Source organism: Canis lupus, chromosome 25 (genome assembly GCF_003254725.2).
Source record: "Canis lupus dingo isolate Sandy chromosome 25, ASM325472v2, whole genome shotgun sequence".
Taxonomy (NCBI): domain Eukaryota; kingdom Metazoa; phylum Chordata; class Mammalia; order Carnivora; family Canidae; genus Canis; species Canis lupus.
In genome coordinates this window covers 420,025-447,556 of record NC_064267.1, presented here as the reverse complement: position 1 = coordinate 447,556, position 27,532 = coordinate 420,025, and the positions used below count along the sequence as shown (strand labels likewise).

The window sequence follows — 27,532 nt, the reverse complement described above, 5'->3', positions numbered from 1 at the left end:
TTTTTTTTTTTTCCAAAAAAAGATAACTTTGTAAATTAGGGGTTAAAAACTTGCAGAAATGTTTCCTGGTTGTTTTTGAGTGTACGAATAAACTGAGGCTAAGGTTGTTGAAGAGAGGTGAGGGAGAGAAGAAATGGTGTGGTGAGAGTCTGGAGTAGCCCTTGTGAGAGTAGGAGAAGGGGTTCAGGGAGACCACACAAAGAACGAGGTGCACACAGTGGACTGGAGTAGCACCTGTCCTCACAGTGGATGGCCCCAGTAGGCTCCCAGAGCAGCAGTGGCCCAAGTGGTGGATGGCCCCAGCAGGATCCAGAAGATCGGAGGCCATGATGCAGTTGCATGAAGGCTGGGCTTTGAAAAAGTTAAATAACTCATTAAAAGTCACCCAGATTTTTACAGAAGCATCCTGGTTCCAGTTCCAGTGCTCTTTCCAATCTGCAACGGAAGATCTGGATCTTTCTTTAATGAGGTTTCCTTTGGGCCTAATTTTTCTAGCTTGCTAAAGCCACTGGACAGGGGATACTGAAAGTCCTTTTGTCCTCCGGGATTTTTTAAGGGTAGGTTCTGCTCCTGAGTCAGCTTCCCCCCAGTTAGGTCACAAGTCACTTTGGGCAAGTATTTCAAACTCCTTCGCTTGTTTCCGTAATTGAATTGTTTCAGAAACTTGACTTCTAAAGCGCTAATTTTGTGAAAAGACAGTTTTGTGCTGTTTTGATGAATGCCTCATTTATCAGGAGTTCTGATGCCTTCATAGCACCTCCACCTCATGAAGGTCTATGCAGTTGGGCGTTCTCATGAAGCACAAACACAAGTCACATGGAATATTTAAGTCCCCCCCCCATCACTTAACTGACATTGTCACTAATCCACCACCACAATCAAACGGGCAAAAACCAACTGTAAAAGGAAAAGAGAGCATGGTTTAAGGAGGAAAATACAGCATAGAAAATGAAAAATGCATGAACACTGAACCAAAGAAACCCAAAGACTAGGACTGCGTTATATTGAGCAGCTCTCAGTAATAATAGCTCTTTGTCCCTAGTAGGGAACTAGAGAAAATTCCTTTACTCCTGGTATGCAAGATTCCTTGAATTGTGCTTTTGAATAAAATGCCAGAGAGCCTATAATTCATTAGGAACTAAAAGATCAGAGGAGCTATTTAGAGCTCGTTTTCATGGGTGGGCCTACTTTCTCGAAGGGGTCAAGTGAGGATGGATTTCCTTGCGATATGCAGAACGGGAAGTGTGTGCTCTGTGGGGTTTTTCTCTGGCAATAAGCGAATGTACTTTTCATCACTGCGTTTCCAGCACTTTTGTATTCAAATATAATCTAAAATCGAGGCCTTGAGGTCCGGCAAGGTCAATCAGCCTGAAGACCTCGCTCGGTGGGTCCTCCTGACCCCCCCGCCCGCGTCCTGAGCGCTAAGCGGGGGGCGAGCCTCTCGGGAGTCCCCCCGGAGCCTGGAGGAGGGACAGGGCTCCCCCGCCCTGCGGAGACCCGCAGCCGCTCCGGGGCCGGCTCCTGCGGCCTGCGCGGGCCGGGCGCGCCGCCTCACCCGCCACTTCCGCTTCCCGCGCTCCCGCCCCGCCCCCGCCCCCGCCCCGCCCCCGCCCGCGCAGCCCCCCCGCGCTCCCGCCCCCGCCCCGCGCTCCCGCCCCCGCCCCGCCCCCGCCCCGCGCAGCCCCCCGCCGCGGGGCGCCCCTGGGCTCGTGGGGCCCGGTCCGAGCGCCCCCGCCGCCCGAGCGCCCCCGCAGGAGAGGGCGGGGCGGGGCGGGGCGGGGCGGGGGCCGGCCCGCGGCCGACGTGGGTGTTAAGCGGCCGCCCGGGCCGCGGAGGCAGCGTCGAGAGCCCGCGCCTGACCCCGAGCGGGACGCGGCCAGCTGGCGTGGCGGTGAGCGCAGCCCCGGCCGGTGCTCCGGGGGCCCGCGGGGAGGAGGCGCGGCGGGAGCTTCGCGGGCGGGCGGGCGGGCGGCCGGGGGGGGCCGGGGGGGCCGGGGCTCGGGGTCCGCGGCGCGCACGTGCTGCGGGGGGTGTTCCTCCGTGGCCCCCCGGAGTGTCGGCCTCCGGGGCGGGGGCGCAGGGAAGGGGGACGCTCGCGGGTTGCCGGGCCAGCTCGTGCACGGTGAGGCCGCGCAGAGGAGGCTGGAGGCGGCCTCAGAGCGCCCCTGCGCCCGCCGGCCCCGAGCCCCGCGGCAGGAGCGTCTCGGCGGCCGGCGGGCTGGTCCCCGCGGCCCGAGGCTGGACGCTCGGCGGTGGGGGCCCCCCGGCGTGGAGGGCCCCGGCGTGGAGGGCCCCGGCGTGGAGGGCCCCGGCGTGGAGCACCCCCCGGCGTGGAGCAGCGGCGGGATTTTTTTAAAAAATGAAAGATGGTTCATTAGCAGAATATTAAGATAATTCAACAACCAATTCTGGTTGGTTTTCAGAGTATGTGAGTGACTTATGCATGAGTAAGGAAGTGCAATCTTTAGTCTTCACACTAAAGACCTTTGTGCTCCCACTGGGGCCACCTCTCAGAAGGGGGGTGGGCTGGTTGGATCAATGTCAACCTTAACATCAGCAGAAAGAAAAAATTATCCACTAAGAAGTTTGGCCAGTTGACACATGTTGCCAATGACCAGACACCAAGAATCTTGCTTTCCTTACAAAACATTGTAAAACCAGCAACCACAAAGGCACAGTCCTGGACTTGAAAAAGCAACTAAGTGAACCCGACAAGACATGGATTTTATGTTATTGACAGGACTGGAGAGGCAAAATCAGTAGTAACTCGCGTTGAGAAGGTTGTGGCCATCCTGTACCTAGAGAAGGATAGGAGGGTCCTAATCCAAACTCCCTTTTCCACGTGGAAAGCTGAGGCCAGAGGGCATGAGCTTTTCCAAGGTCATACAAGTAGTGGATTCAACTAGTCTTGCCTTTTGGGTCTCTGCCTACCAATCAATACTTAACTCCTGACCACAACCAAAAACACCCAACGGTGCATTTTAAAGGAAAAGTGGAGGCAAGTGGGGGAGAGTCACCCAGGGTGTAAGCGAAGTGGCTTCTCCACGCGTTCAATTCTTTGGATGTGTAACATTCCTTAATCAGAAAGGCCTGGATCGTTCCGTGTCGTCAGTGTGAATTCAACCCCTTCAGATAAGCCAAACTTAAACACCGTGAATCCCACGAGGGACGACTTACAGAATCGTTAGGATACCAAACGACGGCGAGGACTAAAACTCAAAAGGTGAGGGCAACTGATCAAAATTCTTGTGTAGCTTAAGAAGGCTTCGGAGGGCTTGAAAAGTACAAAGGGCTTGGGGCTAGTAGGCGAGCCTGGTCGGGGTAAAGCTCATTCCCCGAGCCCGTTGAAGAGAAAAGCGGAGTCCTTTCGGCGTCCCTTCTCCGGCCCTCCCGTGGGGGCGGCGCGCGCGGGCCCGGCGACCCGGGAGACCAGCAGCGCCGCCAACCGCACGGCGACCGCCTGGGGAACGCCGACAAGCAGCGCTCCACGCCGGGGGCCTCCACGCCGGGGGGTGCTCCACGCCGGGGGGTGCTCTCTCTCTCCCTCTATGTGACTATCATAAATAAATTAAAAAAAATGAAAAAAAAATCCATATTTATAAAGTCCATTCCTCTGCAATAGTTGATTTTTGTCTAAAGGTAGAGGAGTAGACTCTCGTTTTCCCAAACTTTTTTTTTTTTTAAGATTTATTTATTATTTATGATAGACCTAGAAAGAGAGGCAGAGACACAGGAGGAGGGAGAAGCAGGTTCCATGCTGGGAGCCTGACATGGGATTTGATCCTGGGTCTCCAGGATCACACCCTGGGCCAAAGGCAGGCACCAAACCGCTGAGCCACCCAGGGATCCCCTCCCAAACTTTTTAGGCTCTAGCTCAAACATGCTGAATCAAGATCACTAGGAGAGTGGCTTATTTGAATATTTCATAGGCATCCCAGTAATTCTTATCAAACAAATTTAGGACACACTGGACCAAGTGTTGCTTCTCAAAATGTGGTTGGTGGCCAGTCATTATCAGCCTCATCTGGGAGCTTGTCATGACTGACAGGGTTTCTGGTCCCACCTGAGGCCCATCACATCAGAATCTGTATTTTAACAAGGTCCCCATGTGATTAATGTACACGTTTATGGTTGAGAAGTTCTAGAGAGTACTCTGATAATTAGTAACATTTGGTGCTGTGTTCTGTAGTTATAAGAACATCTGTCTCACGTGGCTATTTGTGATTGCCTTTGTATTATGATAATACTTCTTCACCTTTTATATGTGGAGACTCCCAGCTTTAGGGGCCCACCCTGCTGGTGGCAGAGTAGGCGTTCAAACCCCCCCCCCCCACCCCTCCACCATGTGTCACTTTGCAGAGCCTCTTCTCCGTTCCTTTCCAGACTTCTGTTTTGTGACCTCCTATTGGGGACATAGGCTGCTGTGTGAATTTAGAACTGACCTAATTGACTCAGAGTTCCAATTAGGCCTCTGAAAAACTAGTTTGATATGCCTTGGGTGTCTGGCATTTGGCATTCATTTGTTAAGTTTTTCAGAAAGACAGTTGACATGCCCCCTACTAGTGGCTGTAGCTTTGATACTCAGGGAAGGTTTATGACTTGAGAGATTTTTATGGGGAGATAATGGGCAGGGAGAAGGGGATGCCAGTTGCTAGGCTCCACTGACATCTTGACTGCCTTTCTTTGGAGAAATGTAGAGCTCCCAGAAGTTGAGGTCCCAGTAACTGGGCGGCTATTCTAGAGAAAGGGAGGCTGCAGAGGCCCCACTGATGGTGAGCTCTCCTCTCCTCTCCTTTCAGGGATATGAGACACCTGTCATAAGTTCCAGAGAGTTGCCTTCCACGGAGCCCAGCAGAGGAGTGGGCGAACATGAAGCCCAATCCTGCTATCCAAGCTGCCATTGACCTCACAGCAGGGGCTGCAGGTAATTCCAGGGGAAACCCCATCTTCTCTTCTTCAAGTACTGCTACAAATGAGATCCAGCGAAAGGGTGGTGAAAATACTACCTTTGCCACTCCAGAAGCAACATGCTTTCCACCTTGGAATGAATCCATTTAATGGAAATACAATATTATGTTCCAAGAACAGTAGAAGGTAGAGTAGTTCCTTTATAGGAAAACTCTTGAGTCAGTGTGGGAATATTGTCAGTTTACAGCTGGAACACCTCACAGCTCAGAGCTGAACTCATTTGTTTATTGTCCCACGCTGGAGTATGCAGGTGACATGGGGTTTTATTCCAAGCCTGGCAGTCTAGAGAGCCCTTGTTGTCAAGAATCACACTGTGCCATCTCTCCAGGGAAGTTCTAGTTACTGTCCTTATTACTGCCAAGGAAAGAAAGGAGGACACCCTTTAGAAATGTCTTTGGTAAATGAGACTGGTATTTGGTGATATCTAAAGCCCTGAAAGGAAAGGAGAGGCCCTAGAATTTGCCAGGGATGGTGGGCTGGGAAGGGGTTGAGCCCCAGGACAGACTGCAGCCTCATAGGGCACAGGTAAGCACTCCTGGGCAATGCTTGAAACACATAGGCCTCTTTTTAGAAAGATTACCTTTACTTAGCCTGAGGTCAGTAACTGGAAGTGTATGGATAGTAACTTGGTTTTCTAGGTTCCTGCATTATTTTAGAGCCAGAAGAATGCTGTAATGCTTACATTTCTCAGATGAAAACCCTGGTTTACCCTTGCCCCTTATACTGATTCTTATCAGGGTCATAGCTCCTAGGCGTGGAGAGGCCAGGGGCGGTGGCCATTGTCCTCTTATCCAGTAGGACCTCCTGGGTCAGTGGATCGAGTGCAGTCAGAGGGCCACCACCTGTCATCCTGTCATTCCCTTAATTGGAAAAAAAAGAAGTCCCAGTTCAGAGAACAAAGTATTTTCTGGTGAACCAAAGGTCGACCAAGGTAGGCTAGTGAGAAAGGCTACAGACAGTGCATTACACTAGTAAGAAGTGCAGGCACTAGCTCCCAGGTTAGAGACCACAGGAGTGTCTTGGCCCAGTTGTAGGAAAAACTAAGGGCTGCCTAGGTTTTGCCCTGCTGGCTTCTTGTCTGCCGAGTGCCTTGGGTCAGTCTCTTACCCAGCTGCAGCCCTTAGGCCACGTGTACCATCACCACCCCCAACCGTGTGCCACATTGTGAAGGCACTGACCATGGGAATGGCGGACCCATTTGTCGACTACTGGCACCCTCTTACCAGTCCAGAGAATGCTCTAGGCTCAGTTTTTCCCACAAGAGGGTATTTAACCACATGAGAGATTCTCAACTTTTGAAATTAAATGTCCCTTAGTGAGTCTGCCAAAGATGTAGAATCTGTTGTGACAGAATTTTCTTTTCCCTAGAAAGGCATTTCTGTGTGACAGGTATTTGGGTGCTACATATATACTTTACAGTGAATTTTATTATTTTTTATAGATTTTATGTATTTGAGAGAGACCCAGAGCACAAGGTAGGGGGAAAGGGAGAAGCAGGAGCAGGCTTCCCACTGAGCGGGGAGCCCAATGTGGGCCTTGTTCCTAGGACCCCGGGATCATAACCTGAGCCGAAGGCAGACGCTAAGCCACCCAGGTGCCCCTATGGTGAATTTTAAGGATACAAATTGCAAGAGTATTTATTGTTGGGAGTCCACTGTGTAGGGTATTTGCTGGTATACATGTTCTCCCCCCTCCTCTCCCCCCATAGTACTGATCTGTTTTGGGCCAGAAAACATATGGCTTTTAATTCTCCTGATGACTAGATGGGATTTCTTCCTGCAGTGGTAACAGAGGGTCACCCCTCACTGCTATAGCATTGTCCTGCATCCTCTAACTTTGGAGGAGAGAAGGCTCCTTTGCAGGGGTCCATGCTTTATTATTATTATTATTTATTTATTTATTTATTTGGGGGGGGGGCGGTGTCCATGCTTTAAACTAGGTTAGAGTCTCTTCCATGGTGCTGGCAGAGGAGGCTCCTGTTAGTGACCTGAGAATTTCTACTGGGAGGTGCATGGAATGCAAACAGGAAGCCAGAGCCCTGCTTTGGAGGGGTCTCAGTCTCTCAATGATGGAGCTAGAAGGGCCTTTAGAGACTGTTGGCTCTAATGCGCACTGTATATGTAGAAAGGAGATCTGGAGATGGACAGTGGATTTGTCAGTGATTGCACAGCTAGTTTATGTCAAGACAGGGCTAGGACGTTGGTTGCTTGGTTCCTTGACCAGTCCTGTCGTTGTCTTTAATACTATGTAATGGGCCAACAGCACTCTTGGGGGTGGAGATTAGTCTGAAGCCCCTGATGCTCAGCCGTCTAGGTTGGGACATTGGACCATCGTGGCCTGTGGTGATATAGGTTAGATACATATGTTCTTTTCTGTATCCTTCCTTTTCTTTGAAACAAACTTCTCCCATCTGGCAGGTTTTTGGTCCACTTCATCTACTATAAAGTACTGGGAAGCTGTCATGCCTGTCTGCAGCTAGTAGAGGAGAAATTCCAGGAAAGAAATTCCAGAAATTCTAAGCAGCTAGGATGGGAGAGGATTTGAAGAAGATAGGTAATTGGAAAATATTGAAATGAGTAGTGTGGAGCTCTAAAGTTAAATTGCCTTAATGAGGAAACTTGGTCTCCCTTTAAGATACAGTAGTTGACAACTATAAAATAACACACTGCCTGCTTTGACTGCTCTGTTGCTATGTGCCTTAACTAGTGTTAATTTCTGAATGTGACATTTGAGACCATTCACATTTATCCCCTCATACCAAAATTTATGTTTCTGTTGGCCATCTGGATATCTTCTTTAGAAGAACATCTCTTCAGGTCCTCTGCCTGTATTTTTCATCAGAATGTGTTTTGTTTTTTTGTTTTTTTGTTTTTTGGTTTTTTTTTTTGGGTGTTGAGTTGAAGTTCTTTATATATAATTTTGAATATTAACCGTTTATCAGAAACATTATTTGCAAATATCCTCTCCCATTCAGTAGGTGGTCTTTTTGTTTTATTGGTTTCCTTTACTGTGGAAAAGCTTTTTTTATTTTAGTGTAGTCCCAATAGTTTATATTTGCTTTTGTTTTCCTTACTTTAGGAGACATATCTAGAAAAATGTTGCTAGGCCAATGTCAAGAGGGCTTACTGCCTGTATTTTCTTCTAGGAGTTGTATGGTTTCAGGTCTCACATTTAGGTCTTCAATCCATTTTGAGTTCATTTTTGTGTATGGTGAAAGAAAGTAGCCCAGTTTCTTTTTTTTTGCATGTAGCTGTGCAGTTTTCCCAGCACGGTTTATAGAAGAGACTGTCTTTTCCCCATTGCATATATATGCCTGCCTTCTTTGTTGTGGAATAATTGACCCTGTAAGTTTGGGTTTATTTCTGGGCTCTCTATTCTGTTCTGTTGATCTATGTGTCTGTTTTGGTGCCAGTACCATACTATTTTGATTACTACAGCTTTAAAGTATATATATATATTTTTTTTTAAAGGAAGAGGTTTACTATAAAGTGGCAAGATTCACATCAGTAGAGATGATAAAATTACCCTTTTCTTGATAAGAGTTCCAGTTTTGCATTTTTCTTTTCTGCCATCTTTTAACCTGTGCTTTTCTATTACTTTCACCCCACCTCTTCTTGTCTATGGTTATATTGACTGATCCCCTCTTTCCCCCTCATAGTTTAGAAAGTATACTCCAACACAAGCTATGATGATTAACATTAATTTTTTAAAAACTATTTTATTGATTTGACAGAGCACAAGCAGGGAGAGCTACTGGTAGGCAGAGGGAGAAGCAGGCTCCCCACAAACTAGGGAGCCTGACACAGGGCTTGGATTCCAGGACGCTGGGATCATGACCTGAGCTGAAGGCAAACGCTTAACTAATTCAGTCACCCAAGCTCCGTGATTAATTTTATTTTATTTTATTTATTTTTATTTTTTTATTTTTTTAAATTTTTATTTATTTATGATAGTCACAGAGAGAGAGAGAGAGAGAGAGAGAGGCAGAGACACAGGCAGAGGGAGAAGCAGGCTCCATGCACCGGGAGCCTGACGTGGGATTCGATCCCGGGTCTCCAGGATCGCGCCCTGGGCCAAAGGCAGGCGCTAAACCACTGCGCCACCCAGGGATCCCTCCGTGATTAATTTTAACACCCTCTTTTACTTTACCAACATTTAGGCAGTATCTGTAACCTTCCTTTCCCCTAGTCCCCTAACACTGTTAGCTGTTTATCTATCTAGGTAGATACGTGGCATTTTATTTTCCTGTTTTCCTTGTTGATTTTTGGTGTGGAAGATAATATATATAGTGTGTATGTGTTTAGGGTCACCCTAGATAGCTAAAATATATCTTGCAGTAATTCTTTCAAAGGGTATGCAAGAAATAAACCGAATTCTTTAGTATCAAAAAATGTCTTTGTTTTACCTTCAAAATCAGATGCCACTTTGGTTGGATGTAGGATTCTAAGGTTAAAACCTCCCTGTGGAACTTTTATGATCCTGTCCCCATTTACTTCTAGCATCCAGAGTATCTAATGATAAATCTGTCAACCTGATTCTTGTTCCTCTGTAGGCTCTCTCTTTTTCTGGAAGCCGTTATATTTTTATCTTTGGGATTCCTAGATTTGTAGGAGTGAGTCTCTTTTCATCAATCTTACTAGGTACTGGGTAAGTACTGACAATCTCAAGACTTGAATCTTTGTTTAGTTCTGGAAAATTTTTTCAATCATTTCCTTAATTTTATTTTCTCTGCTCCATTCCCTTTATTTTTTGCTGGAATTCCTGTCAAATGGATGTTGGAACTTCTGGATCTATCCTGTCTCTTGATCTTTATTAACTGTTTGGCCATTTACATTGTATCCTTAGAGATTTCCTCAAGTCAATCTTCTAGATTGTCTCTTGTCTCTTCAAGTATGTCTATTCTGAGCATCTATTGAGTTTTTTATTTCTAAGACTTCTGTATGATTTTTATTTCTAATCTCTTGTATCTTTCTGAGTTATTAATTACTTCTGGTAAAGTTTTCTTATTTTAAGTCTGTTTCTTTAGATGTTGGCTCCTCTTTTGCAGAGTTTTGTATCTGTCTTAGTTTTCCTTAAAAGTGTAGTGATTTCTCATGGAATACTCAAATTTGTACATAGATGCCTTTTCTGTTTATCAGAACGTAGCTCTAGTGACTTTGAGGGAGAGGCGCCGAACATACTATCCCAACTCCTTGATTTATGAGCATAGCTGTTTCCTCTTTATTGTTTTTTTTTTTTTTTTCCTATCCAACATTTTGGCAAATTTTTCTCCTCAGACTCCCAAACCACATAACTAGAGGCAATTTCTTTAAGTCCACTTTTGAGGCCTCTCTTTTCTCAATCTGGGAGGCGGTCTTTACATGTTCTGCTTCAGAGTCTTCTCCTCCCCCCACAATGAAATTATTTCCATTTCCCACTCTGAACTATCTTCCTCCTGTGGCTCAGAATCTTCTCCCTCTTTAATTAAAATAATCTCCAAGGCATTTTTGGTTATTTCCTCAACTCCATGCTTTGTATTTACCACAGTATGACTTTGGTAGGTTAGATCCTGTTCGTTAAATAATACTAAAGTGTCTTCTCTTTCCTCCTCTAGCATTCAGGCCTCTCCCCCCTCTTCCTCAGGCCTCTCTTGCCCTCCTCCTCAGGCCTCTCCACCCTCCTCTTCTATCTCTGAAGCTTCTTACCTGAGGGCTTGTTTTTCCTTCCACTCTGAAGACTCTTCTTCCGGAGTCTCCAAGTTCTTCGTCTTCTCTGGCTCAACAATATTTACCTCTTCAACAAATAGAAAGCTCAAGCCATCACCAGTCTCCTCCCCAGTTCCATGCTTTGAATCTATTAGTTTTATCCATTTTTTTTCTTGAATTCTGTATCTTCCTCCTTTTCTTTTTTTGTTTTATGGGAATGTATCTTTTAGTAATTCTTAAATGATTTTTGGCTGGTAAATTTGGGGCATATCGGAAGAGCTGCTTCACCATGCTTAATGCTTACATGCTAATTTAACTTGGTATAGAAATTTAGGTTCAAAATCATTTTCCCTTAGAATGTTGAAGATGTTACTCCATTGCTTACTAATGTCCAGTTGTTGCCAAGATGAATATTGCTCCTTCATCTTCTAATGAAGACACTACAAAAAAGAAAACTGCAAGCCATTATCTCTGACATAGATGCAAAAAATCCTCTTCAACAAAAAATATTAGTAAATGGCATTCAACAATACAGTAAAAAAAAAAAAATCCTTTAGAGCAAGATCAAGCAGGATTTCAGGGATGCAAGGATGGTTTCAATATTTTGAAATCAATCAATGGGATACACCATATTAACAAGGATAAAAACCATATATATGATCTCAATAAATGCAGAGATGCATTTGACAAAATACAACATCTGTTAATGAAAAACAATTTCTCAGGAAAGTTTAGAGGAACATACCTCAATATCACAAAGGCCATATATGAAAAGCCCACAGATAACATCATACTTAATGGTGAAAATCCTAACACCCCAGAACACACACCATACTTTTGTATCCTGTGGCTTTGACTGTCAAACCACGTCTGTCTCTCTTGCTGAGTGCAGGCCCCTTCAGGACTGGAGCTCGGTGCTCCAGGCATACTAGGGACGCTTTGTTCACTGGACTGGGCTAGAAGCTTTGGGGGGACAGAGGTAGAAATGAACTGAAACAGAAGCAAGCCCTGGGGGGGCTGATTATCTTTCTTTTCCTCGGGTATTTGAATCTACATTCTAACACACATCGACTTGTGCTGGAGAAGAATTCTGTCCTGGTTTTAGGGGGCACAGCATGTGTACTGACTGGGCAGCCCTTTGACACACTGAAAGTGAAGATGCAGACATTCCCCGACCTGTACAGGGGCCTCACCGACTGCTGCCTGAAGACATACTCACAGGTGGGCTTCCGGGGCTTCTACAAGGGGACCAGCCCAGCGTTGATTGCCAATATCGCCGAGAACTCTGTCCTCTTCATGTGCTACGGCTTCTGCCAACAGGTGGTGCGGAAAGTGGTTGGATTGGAAAAGCAGGCCAAGCTGAGGTGAGTTTTCGGTTTGTTTAAAAAGACAACACTGTTACGTAGTCAAGAGTTTTATGTTATCTTCTCGGAAGAGTGTTTCCTTTTTTTAAATAGCCACTTTCTTGTCATGAAGTCTTATGTTCTCATCATATTAAACTTGGAAAACTGGTATTATGCAGAAGGGTTGTAATGTACCATGGAGAATGAGCTCCCCCTTACGTGTCAGTATGCTTCAGAGAGCTGCTTTTCAGATGCTGCTGGTGGTACTACTTGTCTTGTGGGCATGAGTGCTGGACCGGAGCCATAGATGCAAGTTATGAGCTGATGCAAGTTTGGGTTCCACTTCATTAGCAAAATGCAGAGGATTGGAAGAATTTGCCTGAGCCAGATAGGCTTAAGAAAAACTTGGAATTTTAGGAAGAGTTGGAAGCATCTGTGCAGATGCAGATAAACCTGTTTGGCCAAGTCAGCCCAAACCTCCGACTTTGGCTTGTGTGCAGTCATCCCTTGGATATTTATTTGCACAGAGACTAAAAAGAATTTAGGAACCACTGGGATGTGTAGCCATCCTTTTTGAATGTTGATTTATTTTAAGTCATTTAAAATCCTATCAGCTTCACGGTTGCAGAGGGTAGACCGCCATCTGGTAGACCTAGTTCTGGTAGGAATTGGAAACCCTATTGCAACTCAGGTTGCACAGGCCCCTTTTGTACAGAAATATTCTCTAGAGGTGCCTCGTCTTAAAGATATGCCCTTTTATGGGCAGAACTGTATCTTCATGGATGGAATTTGTTTTCTAAAAGCTTGGGACTGGATGAAATCACCTAGGAAGATAGCACTCATAGAGGGACTGCATACAGATTCTAGGACCTTCCACCACAGAAGGGTCACAAAGAAGAGGAGGAAATAAAGAAAGGAGCAGGAGGCCAACCAGGAGAGTGTGGGATCTAATGATAGAGATGGATGGAAAGAAGACCGTAGCGATTGCCACTGTTCCCAGTCAAGGGGGAGACCTTCTCTGGGAGGAGATGAGAGGTTTAGGTCCCTTGCAGAATTCCTAGAGGAGGATGCCTTGAAGAGAAGATGGGCACAGCAAGCAGCCATGTGAGGTCCTGGAGGAAGTCCTGCAGCCAAGAAGCCACCCTGTTTGACTTGGCCTAACCTGGTACCCTCTTCTTTGATCCTTGTGGCATGGGGGATGGCGGCGTCTTCATCCTGCAGGGCAGTGTTTGCTTATTACCTGGTGGGGCAATGCTATCTTAGAGCTTACAGAGCTGTGACACCCATGGCCTTCCTGTGTTAGTTAGTCCTCATCATGGTCCTGTGTGAGCAGCCAAGCCTGTGGTATCACCGGTCTTATAGTTGGGGACTCTGAAGTGCAGAAAACTGGCTTGCTTAGGATACTGTTGTCTGAATTCACAACCAAGAGCAAGACCCAAAGCCAGTCTTCTGAGTCTCTGCCCAGTACTCTTTCCGTAAGATCAGAGTTGGGGCTCTGGACTATGTGGGAGGGGGCAGATGTAGAAGAAAGAGTAGTAAGTAGAGTCAGTAAAAGGAAAGCACTGCTTGGATGATCCTGCTGTGAATTTCAGCAATAACCCCGTAAATATTTATCTGTCCTTGGTTGAATGCCACCCCCTGGTAGTGTGTTCCTTTGACCTCAGGAGTGTTTGGGTACATGTTTGTTGAATGGGTGACAGTTAGTTGGTCCTTACCAAAGGTGCTTCTACACCTGCTGCAGTTTCAGTTCTGGGTCTGAACGCCTCTACTGCAGGTGCAGCCTGGGGCCCCTTGCCCCTCATTTAGTGCCCTGGTAGACAAGCATATTTATTAGAGAGCCAAAGTCCACTGCAGATCTGATTTGGCCTTGTTGCTGCACTAGAACAACTTGGTTGGTATTCATTCAGGTGGCTGACTCGTTACAGCATCTGAGGTTGAGTAGATGTCCACATTTACTGATGCCACCTCTGTTCCAACAGACTCGGCACCTCTGGCTAATGACCCTCATTGACTGTTGCCGGTCAGCGAGTTGATGGAGAGTCCCTGAGGGAGACAAAGTGTGGATCCGCAGGCTGGCTGAGAGACCACAGAAACCACTTTAATCTTTGGTTTTGACAAGCAGCTAAGTAGGAGTGAAGCAGGAAGGGAAGGAACAGTGTGAACTGTTGGACAGTTTCTGTATGCAGAAGCTGAGGGCAAGTACAGTCGTGTGTCTGGTCTGATACCTAATTCTCTAAAATGAATAGCAAGTCCATACTATAAGCAGAGGTCTTCTCCTGGAAGAGAGAGCCTTGTTCCTAGCCAACTCTTTTGGGACTGGGGTGTGTAGCAGGCCAGCTAGTCCCAGGCACTCACCCTTCATCTCAGGGAAGGGAATAGAAGACTGGGGCTAAGATTGGAGGCAACCGTCAACTTTATACTAATGTCTGATATCAGTTTACTATAACTGTTTAACTCTAGGACAGTTGAATGTTAGGTCTACTAGGCTTTTGGTCATGGTTTGGGGAAAAATTGTGAGGTGCCCTCTCTACCAGGGCAATCAGCTTAGGTGTCATCCTGGTGGTTGGTGATAGTGGGCTGCTGGCAGTGAACAAGTTAGAGTCGGGAGCCAGTGGTCCTGCTCTGAGCAGCTTGCTCCTTCCTGTCCAACCCCAAGCCCTGCCAGCCATGTTCCTGTGATAGAACACGGTCCTGAATTGGAAGGGATCTTGTTTTCTGACCCTCATGAACACTTGGGGAAGAATTCCCTGAGTTCACATTTGATTTTTCAGACTTTTCCTCATATTGAACTCTGATTGGACCTCATTTTCACAGCCCTGCTGGTGATAGTGGCTGTAGTACCAAACCCTCTTGAGGCGAAATGAATACTTTGGGTTGTATTTATATGCATTAGTTCCTCCATTTAGATTCCTGATTTAGCCATTTTACCTGCAGGAACTGAACTTGCTGATGGGAACTGGCCTCCCCCAGCCCCACCCCCCCACCACTGTTGCACCCTCTTAGTGCCCTCTGTTGCTGAGGTCAGGAGGTCATCAGTGGAACTGGGAAATCTTTTTGCAATGAGCGGCTTTTTGGTTAAAAATTTATCCTGAAAAAAAAATTTATCCTGGACTTTCATCTACAACAGTCACATTACACATCTGGTTGCTTCGGGTTGGATTTTGGGCATGCAGGGATGGCCTCAAAAACTTATTTTATAAAGCTTAGTGGCAGATATGCTCAAGTATTGATGTGTGTCTTGGAGGGGGAGGGGAGTATGGGTGATCTTTTTCTCCAGATCTTTTTTGGTTTTGTATATCACTGTGTCTTAGCTCTGGCTGCTATGACAGAGTACTGTCAACTGGGTGGCTTAAACATTTGTTTCTCACAGTTTTGGAGACCAGAAAGTCTAAGATCCATGGTACTGGTTGGTTTGGTATCTGGTGAGGGCCCATTTCCTGATTTACAGAGGGACAACTACTGGCTGTGTCTTCAAAGGGTGGAGAGATCAGCGGTCTCTTATAGGGGGACGCTAATCCCATCATGGCCAGTTCTACCCTCACGACCTCATCTAAACATAGTTATCCCCCAGAGGTCCCCTCCGAATGCCATCACACTGTGGGGTTAAGGCATCAGCATAGAGATTTAGTGATGGGGGATACATTCTGTGCATAGCACCTATGATTAATAAGAGGAGCATAGATTTTGCAGTCAGACCTGGGTTTGAATCGTAGCATTGCCACTTAGTGGTGTGACTATATATAAATAAAAATAAAAATATAAAATATAAAAATATAAATATAAATAAAAATATATAAAATAAAATATATGTAAAAATAAAATATATGTAAAAATATAAAAATATATCTCAAGATTTTTAAAATAAATTTATTTTTTTATAATTTATTTTTTATTGGTGTTCAATTTGTCAACATTCAGAATAACAGCCAGTGCTCATCCCGTCAAATGCCCACCTCAGTGCCTGCTACCCAGTCACCCCCACTCCCTGCCCACCTCCCCTTCCACCACCCCTAGTTCGTTTCCCAGACTTAGGAGTCTTTGATGTTCTGTCTCCCTTTCTGATATTTCCCACACATTTTTTCTTCTTTCCCCTTTATTCCTTTTCACTATTATTTATATTCCCCAAATGAATGAGATAATGTTTGTCCTTCTCCGATTGACTCATTTCACTCAGCATAATACCCTCCAGTTCCATCCACCTCAAAGCAAATGGTGGGATGGTGGGTATTTGTCGTTTCTAATGGCTGAGGAATATTCCATTGTGTACATAAACCACATCTTCTTTATCCATCATCTTTCGATGGACACTGAGGCTCCTTCCACAGTTTGGCTATTGTGGACATTGCTGCTAGAAACATCGGGGTGCAGGTGTCCCGGCGTTTCATTGCGTCTGAATCTTTGGGGTAAATCCCCAGCAGTGCAATTGCTGGGTCATAGGGCAGGTCTATTTTTAACTCTTTGAGGAACCTCCACCCAGTCTTCCAGAGTGGCTGCACCAGTTCACATTCCCACCAACAGTGTAAGAGGATTCCCTTTTCTCCGCATCCTCTCCAACATTTGTGGTTTCCTGCCTTGTTAATTTTCCCCATTCTCACTGGTGTGAGGTGGGATCTCATTGTGGTTTTGATTTGTATTTCCCTGATGGCAAGTGATGCAGAGCAGTTTCTCATGTGCATGTTGGCCATGTCTATGTCTTCCTCTGTGAGATTTCTCTTCATGTCCTTTGCCCATTTCATGATTGGATTGTTTGTTTCTTTGCTGTTGAGTTTAAGAAGTTCTTTATAGATCTTGGAAACTAGCCCTTTATCTGATAGGTCATTTGCAAATATCTTCTCCCATTCTGTAGGTTGTCTTTGAGTTTTGTTGACTGTATCCTTTGCTGTGCAAAAGCTTCTTATCTGGATGAAGTCCCAATAGTTCATTTTTGCTTTTGTTTCTTTTGCCTTCGTGGATGTATCTTGCAAGAAGTTACTGTGGCCAGGTTCAAAAAGGGTGTTGCCTGTGTTCTCCTCTAGGATTTTGATGGAATCTTGTCTCACATTTAGATCTTTCATCCATTTTGAGTTGATCTTTGTGTCTGGTGCAAGAGAGTGGTCTAGTTTCATTCTTCTGCATGTGGATGTCCAATTTTCCCAGCACCATTTATTGAAGAGACTGTCTTTCTTCCAGTGGATAGTCTTTCCTCCTTTATCGAATATGAGTTGACCATAAAGTTCAGGGTCCACTTCTGGGTTCTCTATTCTGTTCCATTGATCTATGTGTCTGTTTTTGTGCCAGTACCACACTGTCTTGATGACCACAGCTTTGTAGTACAACCTGAAATCTGGCATTGTGAGGCCCCCAGATATGGTTTTCTTTTTTTAAAATTCCCCTGGCTATTGGGGGTCTTTTCTGATTCCACACAAATCTTAAAATAATTTGTTCTAACTCTCTGAAGAAAGTCCATGGTATTTTGATAGGGATTGCATTAAACGTGTACATTGCCCTGGGTAACATTGACATTTTCACAATATTAATTCTGCCAATCCATGAGCATGGAATACTTCTCCATCTCTGTGTGTCTTCCTCAATTTCTTTCAGAAGTGTTCTGCAGTTTTTAGGGTATAGATCCTTTACCTCTTTGGTTAGGTTTATTCCTAAGTATCTTGTGCTTTTGGGTGCAATTGTAAATGGGATTGACTCCTTAATTTCTCTTTCTTCAGTCTCATTGTTAGTGTATAGAAATGCCACTGACTTCTGGGCATTGATTTTTTTTATCCTGCCACACTGCCAAATTGCTGTATGAGTTCTAGCAATCTTGGGGTGGAGTCTTTTATCTCTCTTAAGATTTAAAAAAAATCTCTAGGATTATGCCCTGGGCCGAAGGCAGATGCTAAACCACTCACAGAGCCCAATCAGGCGTCCCTTTTCTTTTTCTTTTTTTTTTTTTTTTAAGATTTTATTTATTTGACAAGGGTACAAGCAGGGAGTGCAGCAAGCAGAGGGAACTGAGAGGGAGCAGCAGAAGCAGGTGCTCTGCTGAGAGCCTGATGCAGAGCTTGATACTAGGACCCTGGGATCATGACTTGAGCTGAAGGCAGGCACTTAACCCACTGAGCCACCCAGGTGCTCTGTGCATCATGTATTCTATGCATTGGTTTTCCACATGAAAATTGGGGTGTCGGTGTCCGCCTCATAGGGCTGTGGGATCCTTAGATGAAACAGCGTGTGCAAGTTCTTGGAACTCAGGAAGTGTTCATCTCCTTTGATCCTTGCTCTCCCTCACCCAGCTGAGTGCTTTGCATGGTGAGAGCTGAATGAATGAGTAACCTGACTCCTGTGCTTGTTTCCTTCCAGTGATCTGCAGAATGCAGCTGCTGGTTCCTTTGCCTCTGCCTTTGCTGCTCTGGTACTCTGCCCCACTGAGCTTGTGAAGTGCCGGCTGCAGACCATGCATGAGATGGCATCGTCGGGAAAGATAGCCAACAGCCAGAAGTAAGCACTGCTTGGGCACAGACTTTGGGTCTCTGTTTCCTTGATACAGCACATATTTATAAATTCTATGTTGTACTAAAACTAAGTGGCAGAGAAAGAGATTGGTCTACTCCAAAATACTGTGTGTTTAGAACTCCTTCCCTTACCAGTCAGAGGATAGCTTTCTAAATGAACCTTATGAGGGTTGGACCCACCCCCGCTCCCACAATAGAACATTGTAGGCAGATATTTACTACCTGGGAAATGGAGAGGCTGGGAGGTGAGCCTTCATAAGTACCAATTTGGGTTCCAAGATGAGTATTTGATGCCTGTTTCCAGTTTCACATGGGCCGATCACCCCAGATCCTGGGATAACTTCCTTACCTTCCTACCCTGATCCTTCACATGTATCAGCAGAGGGCCTGGGGTTATGAGGACACTCAGAGCCCTTGTGAGCTATCCTGTAACCATCAAAACACTGTCCCCCTCAGTCTTGGAAACAGATGTTACATGAGTCAGTTGTATATAGGATGATTTGTTTGGATGGTAAAACAATTTATTGTTTTTATTAATCTCAATACTTATTTATCTTAACATCTGGCTGACTAAAGCCTTTGTCACTGTGGTTAACTCAAAGTCTATAAGTCTGATGGGAAAAACCAGATAAACTGACCATTTACAGAATTAGTGTCCTTCCGGTAAGGATGGGGTTTCTAATAGAGCTCGGTTTCCTGTACCCCTGAGATTCCCTACAACCAGTTTGAATGTATTCATAGTTAGGAGGTCCAAAAGCATAAGTCTCTAAAACTTTTTATAGAAATACAATGTAGACAGGGCACCTGGGTGGCTCAGTGGTTGACCGTCTGCCTTTCTCAGGGTGTGATCCCAGAGTCCTGGGATTGAGTCCCACATCGGGCTCCCTGCAATGGAGCCTGCCTCTCCCTCTGCCTGTGTCTCTGCCTCTCTCTCTCTCTCTGTCTCTCATGAATAAATAAATAAAATCTTAAAAAAATATACAAGGTACCCACAGAAATCATAAGTGTGGGGTTCTGATAGTCATAAACACGTTTGTAACCAGTGTCCAGATTAAGAGGTAGAATTTTTTTTAGATTTTTATTTATTTTGGCTATTGTGAACATTGCTGCTATGAACATCGGGGTGCAGATGTCCCGGTGTTTCACTGGGTGTTCTACTATATGTTGGCAAATTGAATTTGAATTAAAAAAAAAATGTAAAAAACCCATGAATTAAAAAATTTTTAAAAGAAAAAACATGTAAAATTCAACAGGTACTAAATACATAGATAAGAGGTATGAGGGTGTTTGTCATGTTTGTCTTTCACTATATTTGCAACTTTTTTCGTAGGTTCAAAAAATTTTCCAAATAAAGTTGGGAAAATATATCTTTAAAATAGAAAAAAAAAAAAGATTTTTAAAAATATATTCATGAGCGAGATATAGAGAGGCAGACACACAGGCAGAGGGAGAAACATGCTCCCTGCAGGGAACCTGATGCAGGACTTGATTCCACGACTCCAGGATTACAACCAGAGCCCAAGGCAGATGCTCAGTCACTGAGCCACCCAGGTGCCTCTAAGAGGTAGAATATTAACAGCACCTAGAAAGTTGCTCTCCTGTCCCTTAGAAATATTTTAAAGTATCTTTAAAAATTTATTTAAATTCAATTTAGTTAACATATAATGTATTATTAGTTCCAGGGATAGAATTTACTGATTCTTCAGTTGCATATAACACCCAGTGCTCATTACAGCAAGTGCCTTCCTTCATGTCCATCATCCAATTACCCCATCCCCCATTCACTTCCCCTCCAGCAATCCTCAGTTTGTACCATGAGGTATTTTAAAGAAATTGTTGTCTCTAAAAACAAGCAAATGGACACCTTTCACAAAAGTATTGGTTGACTATATTTTAGGTGTGGCAGTGCCCACACAGGTATATGGTAGCTTGGGATTAAGACTTGCGTCAGAAAGCAGGCTGATCATGTTGAGTTGGATACTGTGTCACATTTCCATTATCGAATGGGAGCCGAGTTGCAGGAAGGACCTGGATAATGAGTGATGCCTGACGAAGCCTTCTGAAGTGACTTTTATTACTGGGGGCTCAGTTATTCCTTGGTCCAAGTAAGGTCACCTGCTGAGAGCCAAGTGAGGACAAAGTGTTCTCTAAACACCAAGGATGTGGTTTCTGGTGCTGTTTTTCTGACAGATAAAGCCTGCCATGGTGCACACCATCAGGAAGAGGGGTCTAAGCGGAAAATGTCATGCATTCCAACTGCTACAGGGCTCTGATCAGCTTGAAATAAAAATTCTTGCATATCTACTCTCTCAGAACTAAATTCTCGGTGCTTCTTGCCCTACAGAATTTCTAAGAATTTCCTTTGTCTTACCTTCCAGTAGCATCTACTCCTTGCTCATTCTGTGCACTAGTGCAAGACCAAACAAGCCCTAAGAACCTGAACACATTCCTTCAGTAAACACCAGGTAGAAGGAAAGGTTGAGGAGGGTAGTCATTGAGGGGAATTGGGAACTGGGCAAACATTATGCCATTTTATTCTTGCTGAATTTGGACAGCTCCTTATTGTCATTTCACTTATTCATTGTTGGAAAAAAGTGGGTATTGGCTACTTGACATCTTTGATAATGACATCTAGAATGTAGGAATGCACTTTTTTTCAAATGAGGAACTTTTTGAAACAAATTTGAAACAAATTCAAATGGAATTTGTTTATTGAGGGCAAGAGAATGCAACCAACAAAATCAAGAGCTTGTCTGGCTTTCACTGACTTTTCTCTGCTTGTCAAATGGGGGTTGGATTTTATTTGTATATTTTCTTTATTTTTAAAATATTTATATTCATGAGGGACACAGAGGAGCAGAGACACAGGCAGAGGTAGAAGCAGGTTGGGACTTGATGTGGGACTCTATCCCAGGACCCGGTATCATGACCTGAGCCGAAGGCAGATGCTCAACCACTGAGCCACTCAGGTGTCCAATTTGTATATTTTCTGAGGGTCTGCTCATGGAATCCTTATACAGGGAGAAGCTGGGGGACAGGTTTCTGAAGACCCCCTTCTGGAGAACTGTCATCCAGCAGGAGTGTTGCTTAGTGCTTCCTACTTTTCCTTTTGCTTCATTTGTACTACAAAATAAGCATCGCATGCAGTGGTGAGCCTAGCAGTTAGTGAAAAGCAGCTCTGGGAGTCCCCTTGGTCCTGTTGGCACCAGTCCAGGTCCTTCATTGTTTTGTCTATGGCCCGAGGAGGTCTGATTTTCTAAAAATCCAGGGAACTCCTTTTCTAGGTGTGCTCTTAGGTCCTCCTCTGCTGAGTAGTCTTGATCCCCAGCACACTGGGGAAATGTGAATGTGGTTCCATTTGAGATGGGGTTCTGGCGCGGTCTCTTGAAATCTTGGCCACAGGTGCAATGGGCACACCCAGCTCTGTATGAATGTGCACTTTAATGAAATGTCCTTGCCATCAGATAGTTCAGGTGAGAACAGCTGTCCTAAAATAAATGTACGTGTGCTCCTCTGAGGTTTCCTCCCTGCAGAAGCCTTATATTCTCAGGATTCCGGTCCCTGGGTTTCTAGAATCAGCCCTGCCCAGGGCTGAGCCAGGCCCACCACTGGCAGGAAATGCCCCTCCCCCCACCTGCCCTAAGCTCGCTCCCTGTCACCTTGCAGCACCGTCTGGTCTGTGGTGAAGACTGTCCTCAGGAAGGACGGCCCCTTGGGCTTCTACCATGGCCTCTCCAGCACTCTACTCCGAGAAGTGCCCGGCTATTTCTTCTTCTTTGGAGGCTACGAGCTGAGCAGGTCGTTTTTTGCATCAGGGAAATCCAAGGATGAACTAGGTAAGCGCGCCACAGGGACGCAGCTGGCTGGGCTGGGCTCAGCCCTGCAGAGGCGTGCTCATTGTGGAGGCTGTGGGGGTCTGCCCTGCCCTTCGCTGGGGTTCCTGGAGCCTGGGAAGGACCTTGGTGCCTTCCTCTGGGTATGCTAATGTCCTCAGGGCAGGGCTGAAGCTGTGTATTCCAAACATCTTTACTGGAATAATGTTTTGGGGGAGAATACAGAGATGACTTTCCCTGTGGGAAATCTCTAGTAATGGGTAAGTCACCTGTGAAGCATTTTGCAATAAGCTTAAAACTTGGTGATAAATCTTGAGAGTTTCCAGAGCACGGGGAAAAATTTGTTTTTTTATCCTGTTTTGCTGCTTGACACAACCATGTCCACGTTTAGCTTGTGTGAATGATTACTTTTTTTCCCCTCAAACCCCTCCCTTCAGTGTTTTGGACTTGTTCTCGGATTAGGCAAGCTTCCAGGCTGAACAATTGTGATTAATAAGACAACTCTGGTTTTCATGATAAAGGAAGAGTCAGGGCTGTGGGGCATTGAAATATTGAAATACTGCCAAGTGAGAAGTTTGGAAAAAACATGGTCTATGTTTCAGTGGCCACTGTTGTTATTCCCCATGGTAGAGTGTTGCCATGTTGCTGGGGGCCTGCTGGTTCTGTGTGAGCCAGCCCTCTGGAGGACAGGCCAAGAGGGCCCCATAGCACCACAGTGACCACCATGATGAGGGGCAGACAGTGCCACCACAGTGCCACATGGGTCCTTGTGTTCTCAGAGCTTTGGTTGCTTCCTCAGAGAATTGTGCTTTGCAGCATTAGCATTTTTTTAAAAAGCTTTTATTTGAGAGAAAAGCATGGAAGAGGGGCTAGGGCAGAGGAAGAAGGACAAGCAGACTCCCCACTAATCAGGGGGCTGACGCGGGGCTCCATTCCAGGACCCCAGGATTATGACCTGAGATCCTGACCTGATCCGAAGGCAGACACTCAACCGACTCAGCCACTGAGGCATCCCAAGCATCGGCATTTTTATTTGTACCCTGTAGCCACTACTACATTAACCTCTGGAAATGCTGTTCTTGAGACAAAGTGCTGTTTGCTAATTTCCTCCTCTAGGCCCTGTCCCTTTGATGTTAAGTGGTGGAGTTGGTGGAGTCTGCCTCTGGCTTGCTGTTTACCCAGTGGATTGCGTCAAATCCAGAATTCAGGTTCTTTCCATGTCTGGAAAACAGGCAGGATTTATTGGAACCTTTATAAGCATTGTGAAAAATGAAGGTGAGTCTGCTCATGGCAGAAACGGAGTAGGTGTGCATAGACTGGTCACTTCCCTGTAAGCCTTGTAAGGTTGAGGTCGTGTGTGTACCTCTTCCCTGTCTCTTCTCCTTTTTCTTTCTTAATTTTTTAGAATTTATTATTTTAAGATTTTATTTATTCATAAGAGAGACACAGAGAGAGGCAGAGACACAGGCAGAGGGAGAAGTAGGCTCCATGCAGGGAGCCTGATGAGGGACTCGATCCCAGGATCACAACCTGAGCCAAAGACAGACACTCAACCACTGAACCACCCAGGTGCCCCTCCTATCCTTTTTCTAGTGCTGTTTCCGTATCCAAACCCCTTTAGCTTACTTCCATTCTCAAGAATATTTAAAGTTGTTATTCCTAAAAAAAAAAAAAAAAAAAAAAAAAAAGTTGTTATTCCTCACTTCTGGGCCAGGATTCTTCTAAATAGCATAGAGGGAGTTTTTTACAATATAAACGGTGCCTGAGGGGCCACATGCTTTGAGGTCAGCACCACTTGTTTTATAGAATAGAGGTACTATCAGAAAATGATTTCCAACAGAAATACTAAGGGACTTAAAAGAACGTGCAACACATCCCTAAGCTAAGACTTTCTGAAGGTGATTTGTTGTTAATTTTGAGACTTAGGCAAGAGGATAAAGATTTTCTATGTGATGTTTGTATAAAGCCAGTGTCCTGCCACTAGTGAGTAAAGACCTGGCCTTCCAGCATCCACTATACATGTTATACCTCGGGATGTGTTGATTTTGAGAGCGAGCACAGTCACAGTGTGTGAAAACAGTTAAGTTCATATCCCAAAGTTGCATGACACTTCATAGTCTCACAAAGTACTTACACCTCCCTCAGCCACCTGGATCTTCATAACCACCTTGGGCAGCACCAGCAGTAGACACCAGACTCTGACTTGAGCACCATTGCTTTTTGCCTGATGTCTCCAGGTCCTTTCCTCCCAGGTGACACTGTGGAGCTGCCACCCCATGTGGCCCTGGGGTTCCTTCTGTCTGCCCAGTGAGGCCTCTGCTCTGCTTGATACATCTACAGGGAGTGAACCAGGCATGGGATTAGTGTATAGTACCTGAGCATCACCCAGCTTTGCTGGGAGACTTGACTCCTGTCTTTGTTTCCATTAGTCTCTTCTGTTCCCATTAGTCCAGGGAATCCTAGAGAGAAATCCTATTACTTGTTGGTGTTCAGTGTGTTCTCTGGATTTGTAGGTGTCCAGCCTCATGCTCTGCGGCTTCACGGGGTCTAAGGAAGGGCATCTCAGTCTTTGATCACTTTTTTGTCTTCTAGGAATAACAGCCTTATATTCTGGACTGAAGCCTACTATGATTCGAGCGTTCCCTGCCAACGGGGCACTGTTTTTGGCCTATGAATACAGCAGGAAGCTGATGATGAGCCAGTTTGAAGCCTACTGAAGTGTCCTAGTGAACTGAATTCCAAGCATAGGCATTTGAGGACTACAGTTCATCTCAGGGTTTCATGGAGTACAAGACCAATGTGGAATTAGTTTGATTTCATATGAATTTTGATTTTTTTTTTTTTTTTTTTTGGTCTTCCCTTATTCTACCCTAAATCTTAAACTTTATGTAAGGGGCTCTATTTTATATTCTATAATTTCTGTCTGTAATTGTATTGAAATAGAAAAGTTGCTGCACTTGTCCTTGGTGGGACATTGAGAGTGAGCTGCTGGCCCTAATGATAATCTGAAAGGCTAAATATAGTTCTGTCAGGGCTTTGGCATAAACCTGTATGTTTCCATGCAGTTTGGATGGTTACATGTTGTTAGTAAAGCACAATTTGGTTCCATGTTTAATCTCAGATCTCACTAGTAAACTCAGAAGTAATCATGTTTCATGGAGATGACTGTAAATGATTACTTAACTCATTCTAGATGTAGGGTCTCCTAAAATGTGCTTAGTACATGTACTGCACTAAGTGGCTAAAGTTTTTTAGTTTTTCTGTGGTGCTTGAAAACTAAAATATCCATGTAGATTTTGTAGAGGAGAACACACCTGTGTACCGGTATGGCTTCCATGTTATGATTTAAGTTGAGAGTAAGCACCTTGGATTTTCCCAAGATGTCCTACTGTTAAAATAGTGCCATTCATTTTCTAGATGGGATCATGTTCTACACCTGTTGCATGTCAGGTGTGGCTAGAGCAGCACGACCTTTACCTGTGGCAGCTTCCCTTTTCTCCCAAAGAACTTCCCCTCTGCTGGGCTGCTTTAGGTTGAGGGGAAGGCTGGAGGGGAAGGGATGATACTACTATGCTTTGTGAAGACCTCTGCCTGGTGGTAGCCCTTAGTTTCTGGCTCTGGGTCCTGGTCTGAGTAGGATTCCAGAGTATTTCTTTGGACCGTCTCCGGGCTGTTGATCCACTCTGGACTACTCACTGCCTCCACAATCAGATACCCTTCCAGGGAGCAGAGTGCCAAAGCTGAGAAGCCCTTGTTCCCTGTCTGGTGCCTGAATGACAGCACTTGTGGGCAAAGTCCTCCTCTGATGGAACTGGACAGAGCATAGTGCTTGTCCTCCACAGTGAGTGATGTTGGGGCTGACCCTTAAGTTTATCTTGTGATCCATAACGGCTTGCCGTGTTTCCTATAGTGCTGGAGCCTTTTACATTTGGTACTGGCAGTCCGTGGATTTTCATGATGATTGCATACAGGGGGTGACTTCATAAAGTAATGAAATAAGCAGTGATTTTATTAAGCTATGGCATATGTATGCACTAACAGCAACCACAAGATCCCAGGTCACCTGGTGTAAGAGGATCCTTCCTGTCACCACTTAGGTAAGCCTCCTCATTCCATGCTGCTCGAAGACCAGCAAGGGCTTCCTCAGTAACAAGTGTTCTTAAGTAGCCTATAAGGCTGAAAGCAAGCAGGCTGACCCTGCTAATGTCTGTCCCGTGTGTCTGTCATTGTTGGCACAGTGTTAAGCCTTGAGTGAAATCTCTGGTTCCCTTCAGCTTTTTGTTCTCTGCGGAGCCCCTGTGCTAACTCTAGCCATGTGCCAAAAGCAGGACGGTCCGGGAAGTGAGCTGCTGATGGTCCGGAGCAGTGGCTGGTCTGCCCTCTGCTTTTTCCTTGAAAGAAAACCATTTTTCTACCTTTTCTTTCCATTCTTAAATAGTAGCTACTGAGTGGTGCTTCATCTGGACAGGCCTGGACTGAAGCAAAAGAGAAAATGGAGCTGGCTTCCAGCAGGAAGTGAATTACTTCAGAATCTGTGAGCCTCTGCCTGGTGCCTGTGAGCCCATCTGAGTAAGGCCCGTTGGCAGGGGACCTTCTCATATGCTATCCTTTAAAGTTTTAACTAAATATCTGTAATAGCAACAATCTGAGGCAAGTAAAAGGAATAGTAAGGAATGAAATCTGAATCAAGGGAATTACTGTTTTTTTATTGTTTGCTTAATTCATGGTTTGGTATTTGGATACGATTTGTATGTTTTGGCTCTGTACTCCAGACAAAAACAGTAACTTGAAATCGTGTCTAAAGCAATTCTGTTCTGTCATTAAATTATTTACCTAATATTTGAGTATATGATGAGTTGTTTTAAGTACTTGACATGCTAGGAACCAACTGTCCAGAATGTTTCAGTTATGTATAGTAATATTTCAGGGTGGTGGTTTTATTGCAGTGAGCATTCTTTTTGTTAAGATTTATTTGAGAGAGAGTGTAAGCGCACATGCAGAGGGAGAGGGAGAAGCAGACTGAGCAGGGAGCCCGATGTGAGGCTCTATCCCAGGACTCTGGGACCATGACCTGAGCCAAAGGCAGATGCCCAACCACTGAACCACCCAGGCGCCCCTGAGCATTGTTTTTTCGTCAGCAGTATTCCTGATGTAAAATAATTTCACTGCAAGTAAAGTGACAAATGTGTTTTTAAATATACACTACAATTGTGAAA

General features: G+C 45.1%; 2 protein-coding genes across 22 annotated transcripts in view; one reads left to right on the top strand and one right to left on the bottom strand.

Annotated features, from left to right (window-relative positions):
- Positions 1-1,749: 1,749 nt before the first annotated feature.
- On the top strand, positions 1,750-27,532 carry SLC25A15 (solute carrier family 25 member 15). 6 transcript variants are annotated; one of them, XM_049100922.1, is made up of 10 exons: positions 1,760-1,891; positions 3,085-3,223; positions 4,800-4,924; positions 7,386-7,521; positions 11,758-11,873; positions 11,973-12,016; positions 18,332-18,469; positions 22,150-22,319; positions 23,433-23,591; positions 24,909-27,532. In XM_049100922.1, exons 4-10 carry the CDS (start codon positions 7,497-7,499, stop codon positions 25,031-25,033), a joined length of 777 nt encoding a protein of 258 aa, XP_048956879.1. In that variant the 5' UTR covers positions 1,760-1,891; positions 3,085-3,223; positions 4,800-4,924; positions 7,386-7,496; the 3' UTR covers positions 25,034-27,532. The 6 variants fall into 6 exon arrangements, with proteins under 6 accessions (XP_048956880.1, XP_025318176.1, XP_048956879.1 ...); XM_025462393.3 differs by lacking the exon at positions 7,386-7,521; XM_049100921.1 differs by having other exon boundaries at positions 11,758-12,016.
- Positions 23,321-27,532, bottom strand: part of LOC112669357 (phosphatidylinositol 3,4,5-trisphosphate 3-phosphatase TPTE2-like) — a 176,411-nt gene continuing 172,199 nt past the window's right edge. For all 16 annotated transcript variants that reach the window (XM_025462377.3, XM_025462378.3, XM_049100918.1 and 13 more), the window contains 2 exons: positions 24,451-24,650; positions 23,321-23,537 (listed from right to left, as the gene is read on the bottom strand). In XM_025462377.3, the coding sequence (XP_025318162.1) occupies positions 24,474-24,650 (177 nt within the window). In that variant the 3' untranslated portion in view covers positions 23,321-23,537; positions 24,451-24,473. The remainder of the gene's footprint in view (positions 23,538-24,450; positions 24,651-27,532) is intronic.

Excerpts from the sequence above, each read along its gene's own strand:
- SLC25A15 (XM_025462391.3), top strand. The coding sequence starts at position 4,870 with ATGAAGCCCAATCCTGCTATCCAAGCTGCCATTGACCTCACAGCAGGG. Across the intron at positions 4,925-11,757 it reads CCTCACAGCAGGGGCTGCAG|GGGGCACAGCATGTGTACTG; the intron begins GTAATTCCAGGG and ends TCCTGGTTTTAG. Across the intron at positions 12,017-18,331 it reads GAAAAGCAGGCCAAGCTGAG|TGATCTGCAGAATGCAGCTG; the intron begins GTGAGTTTTCGG and ends GTTTCCTTCCAG.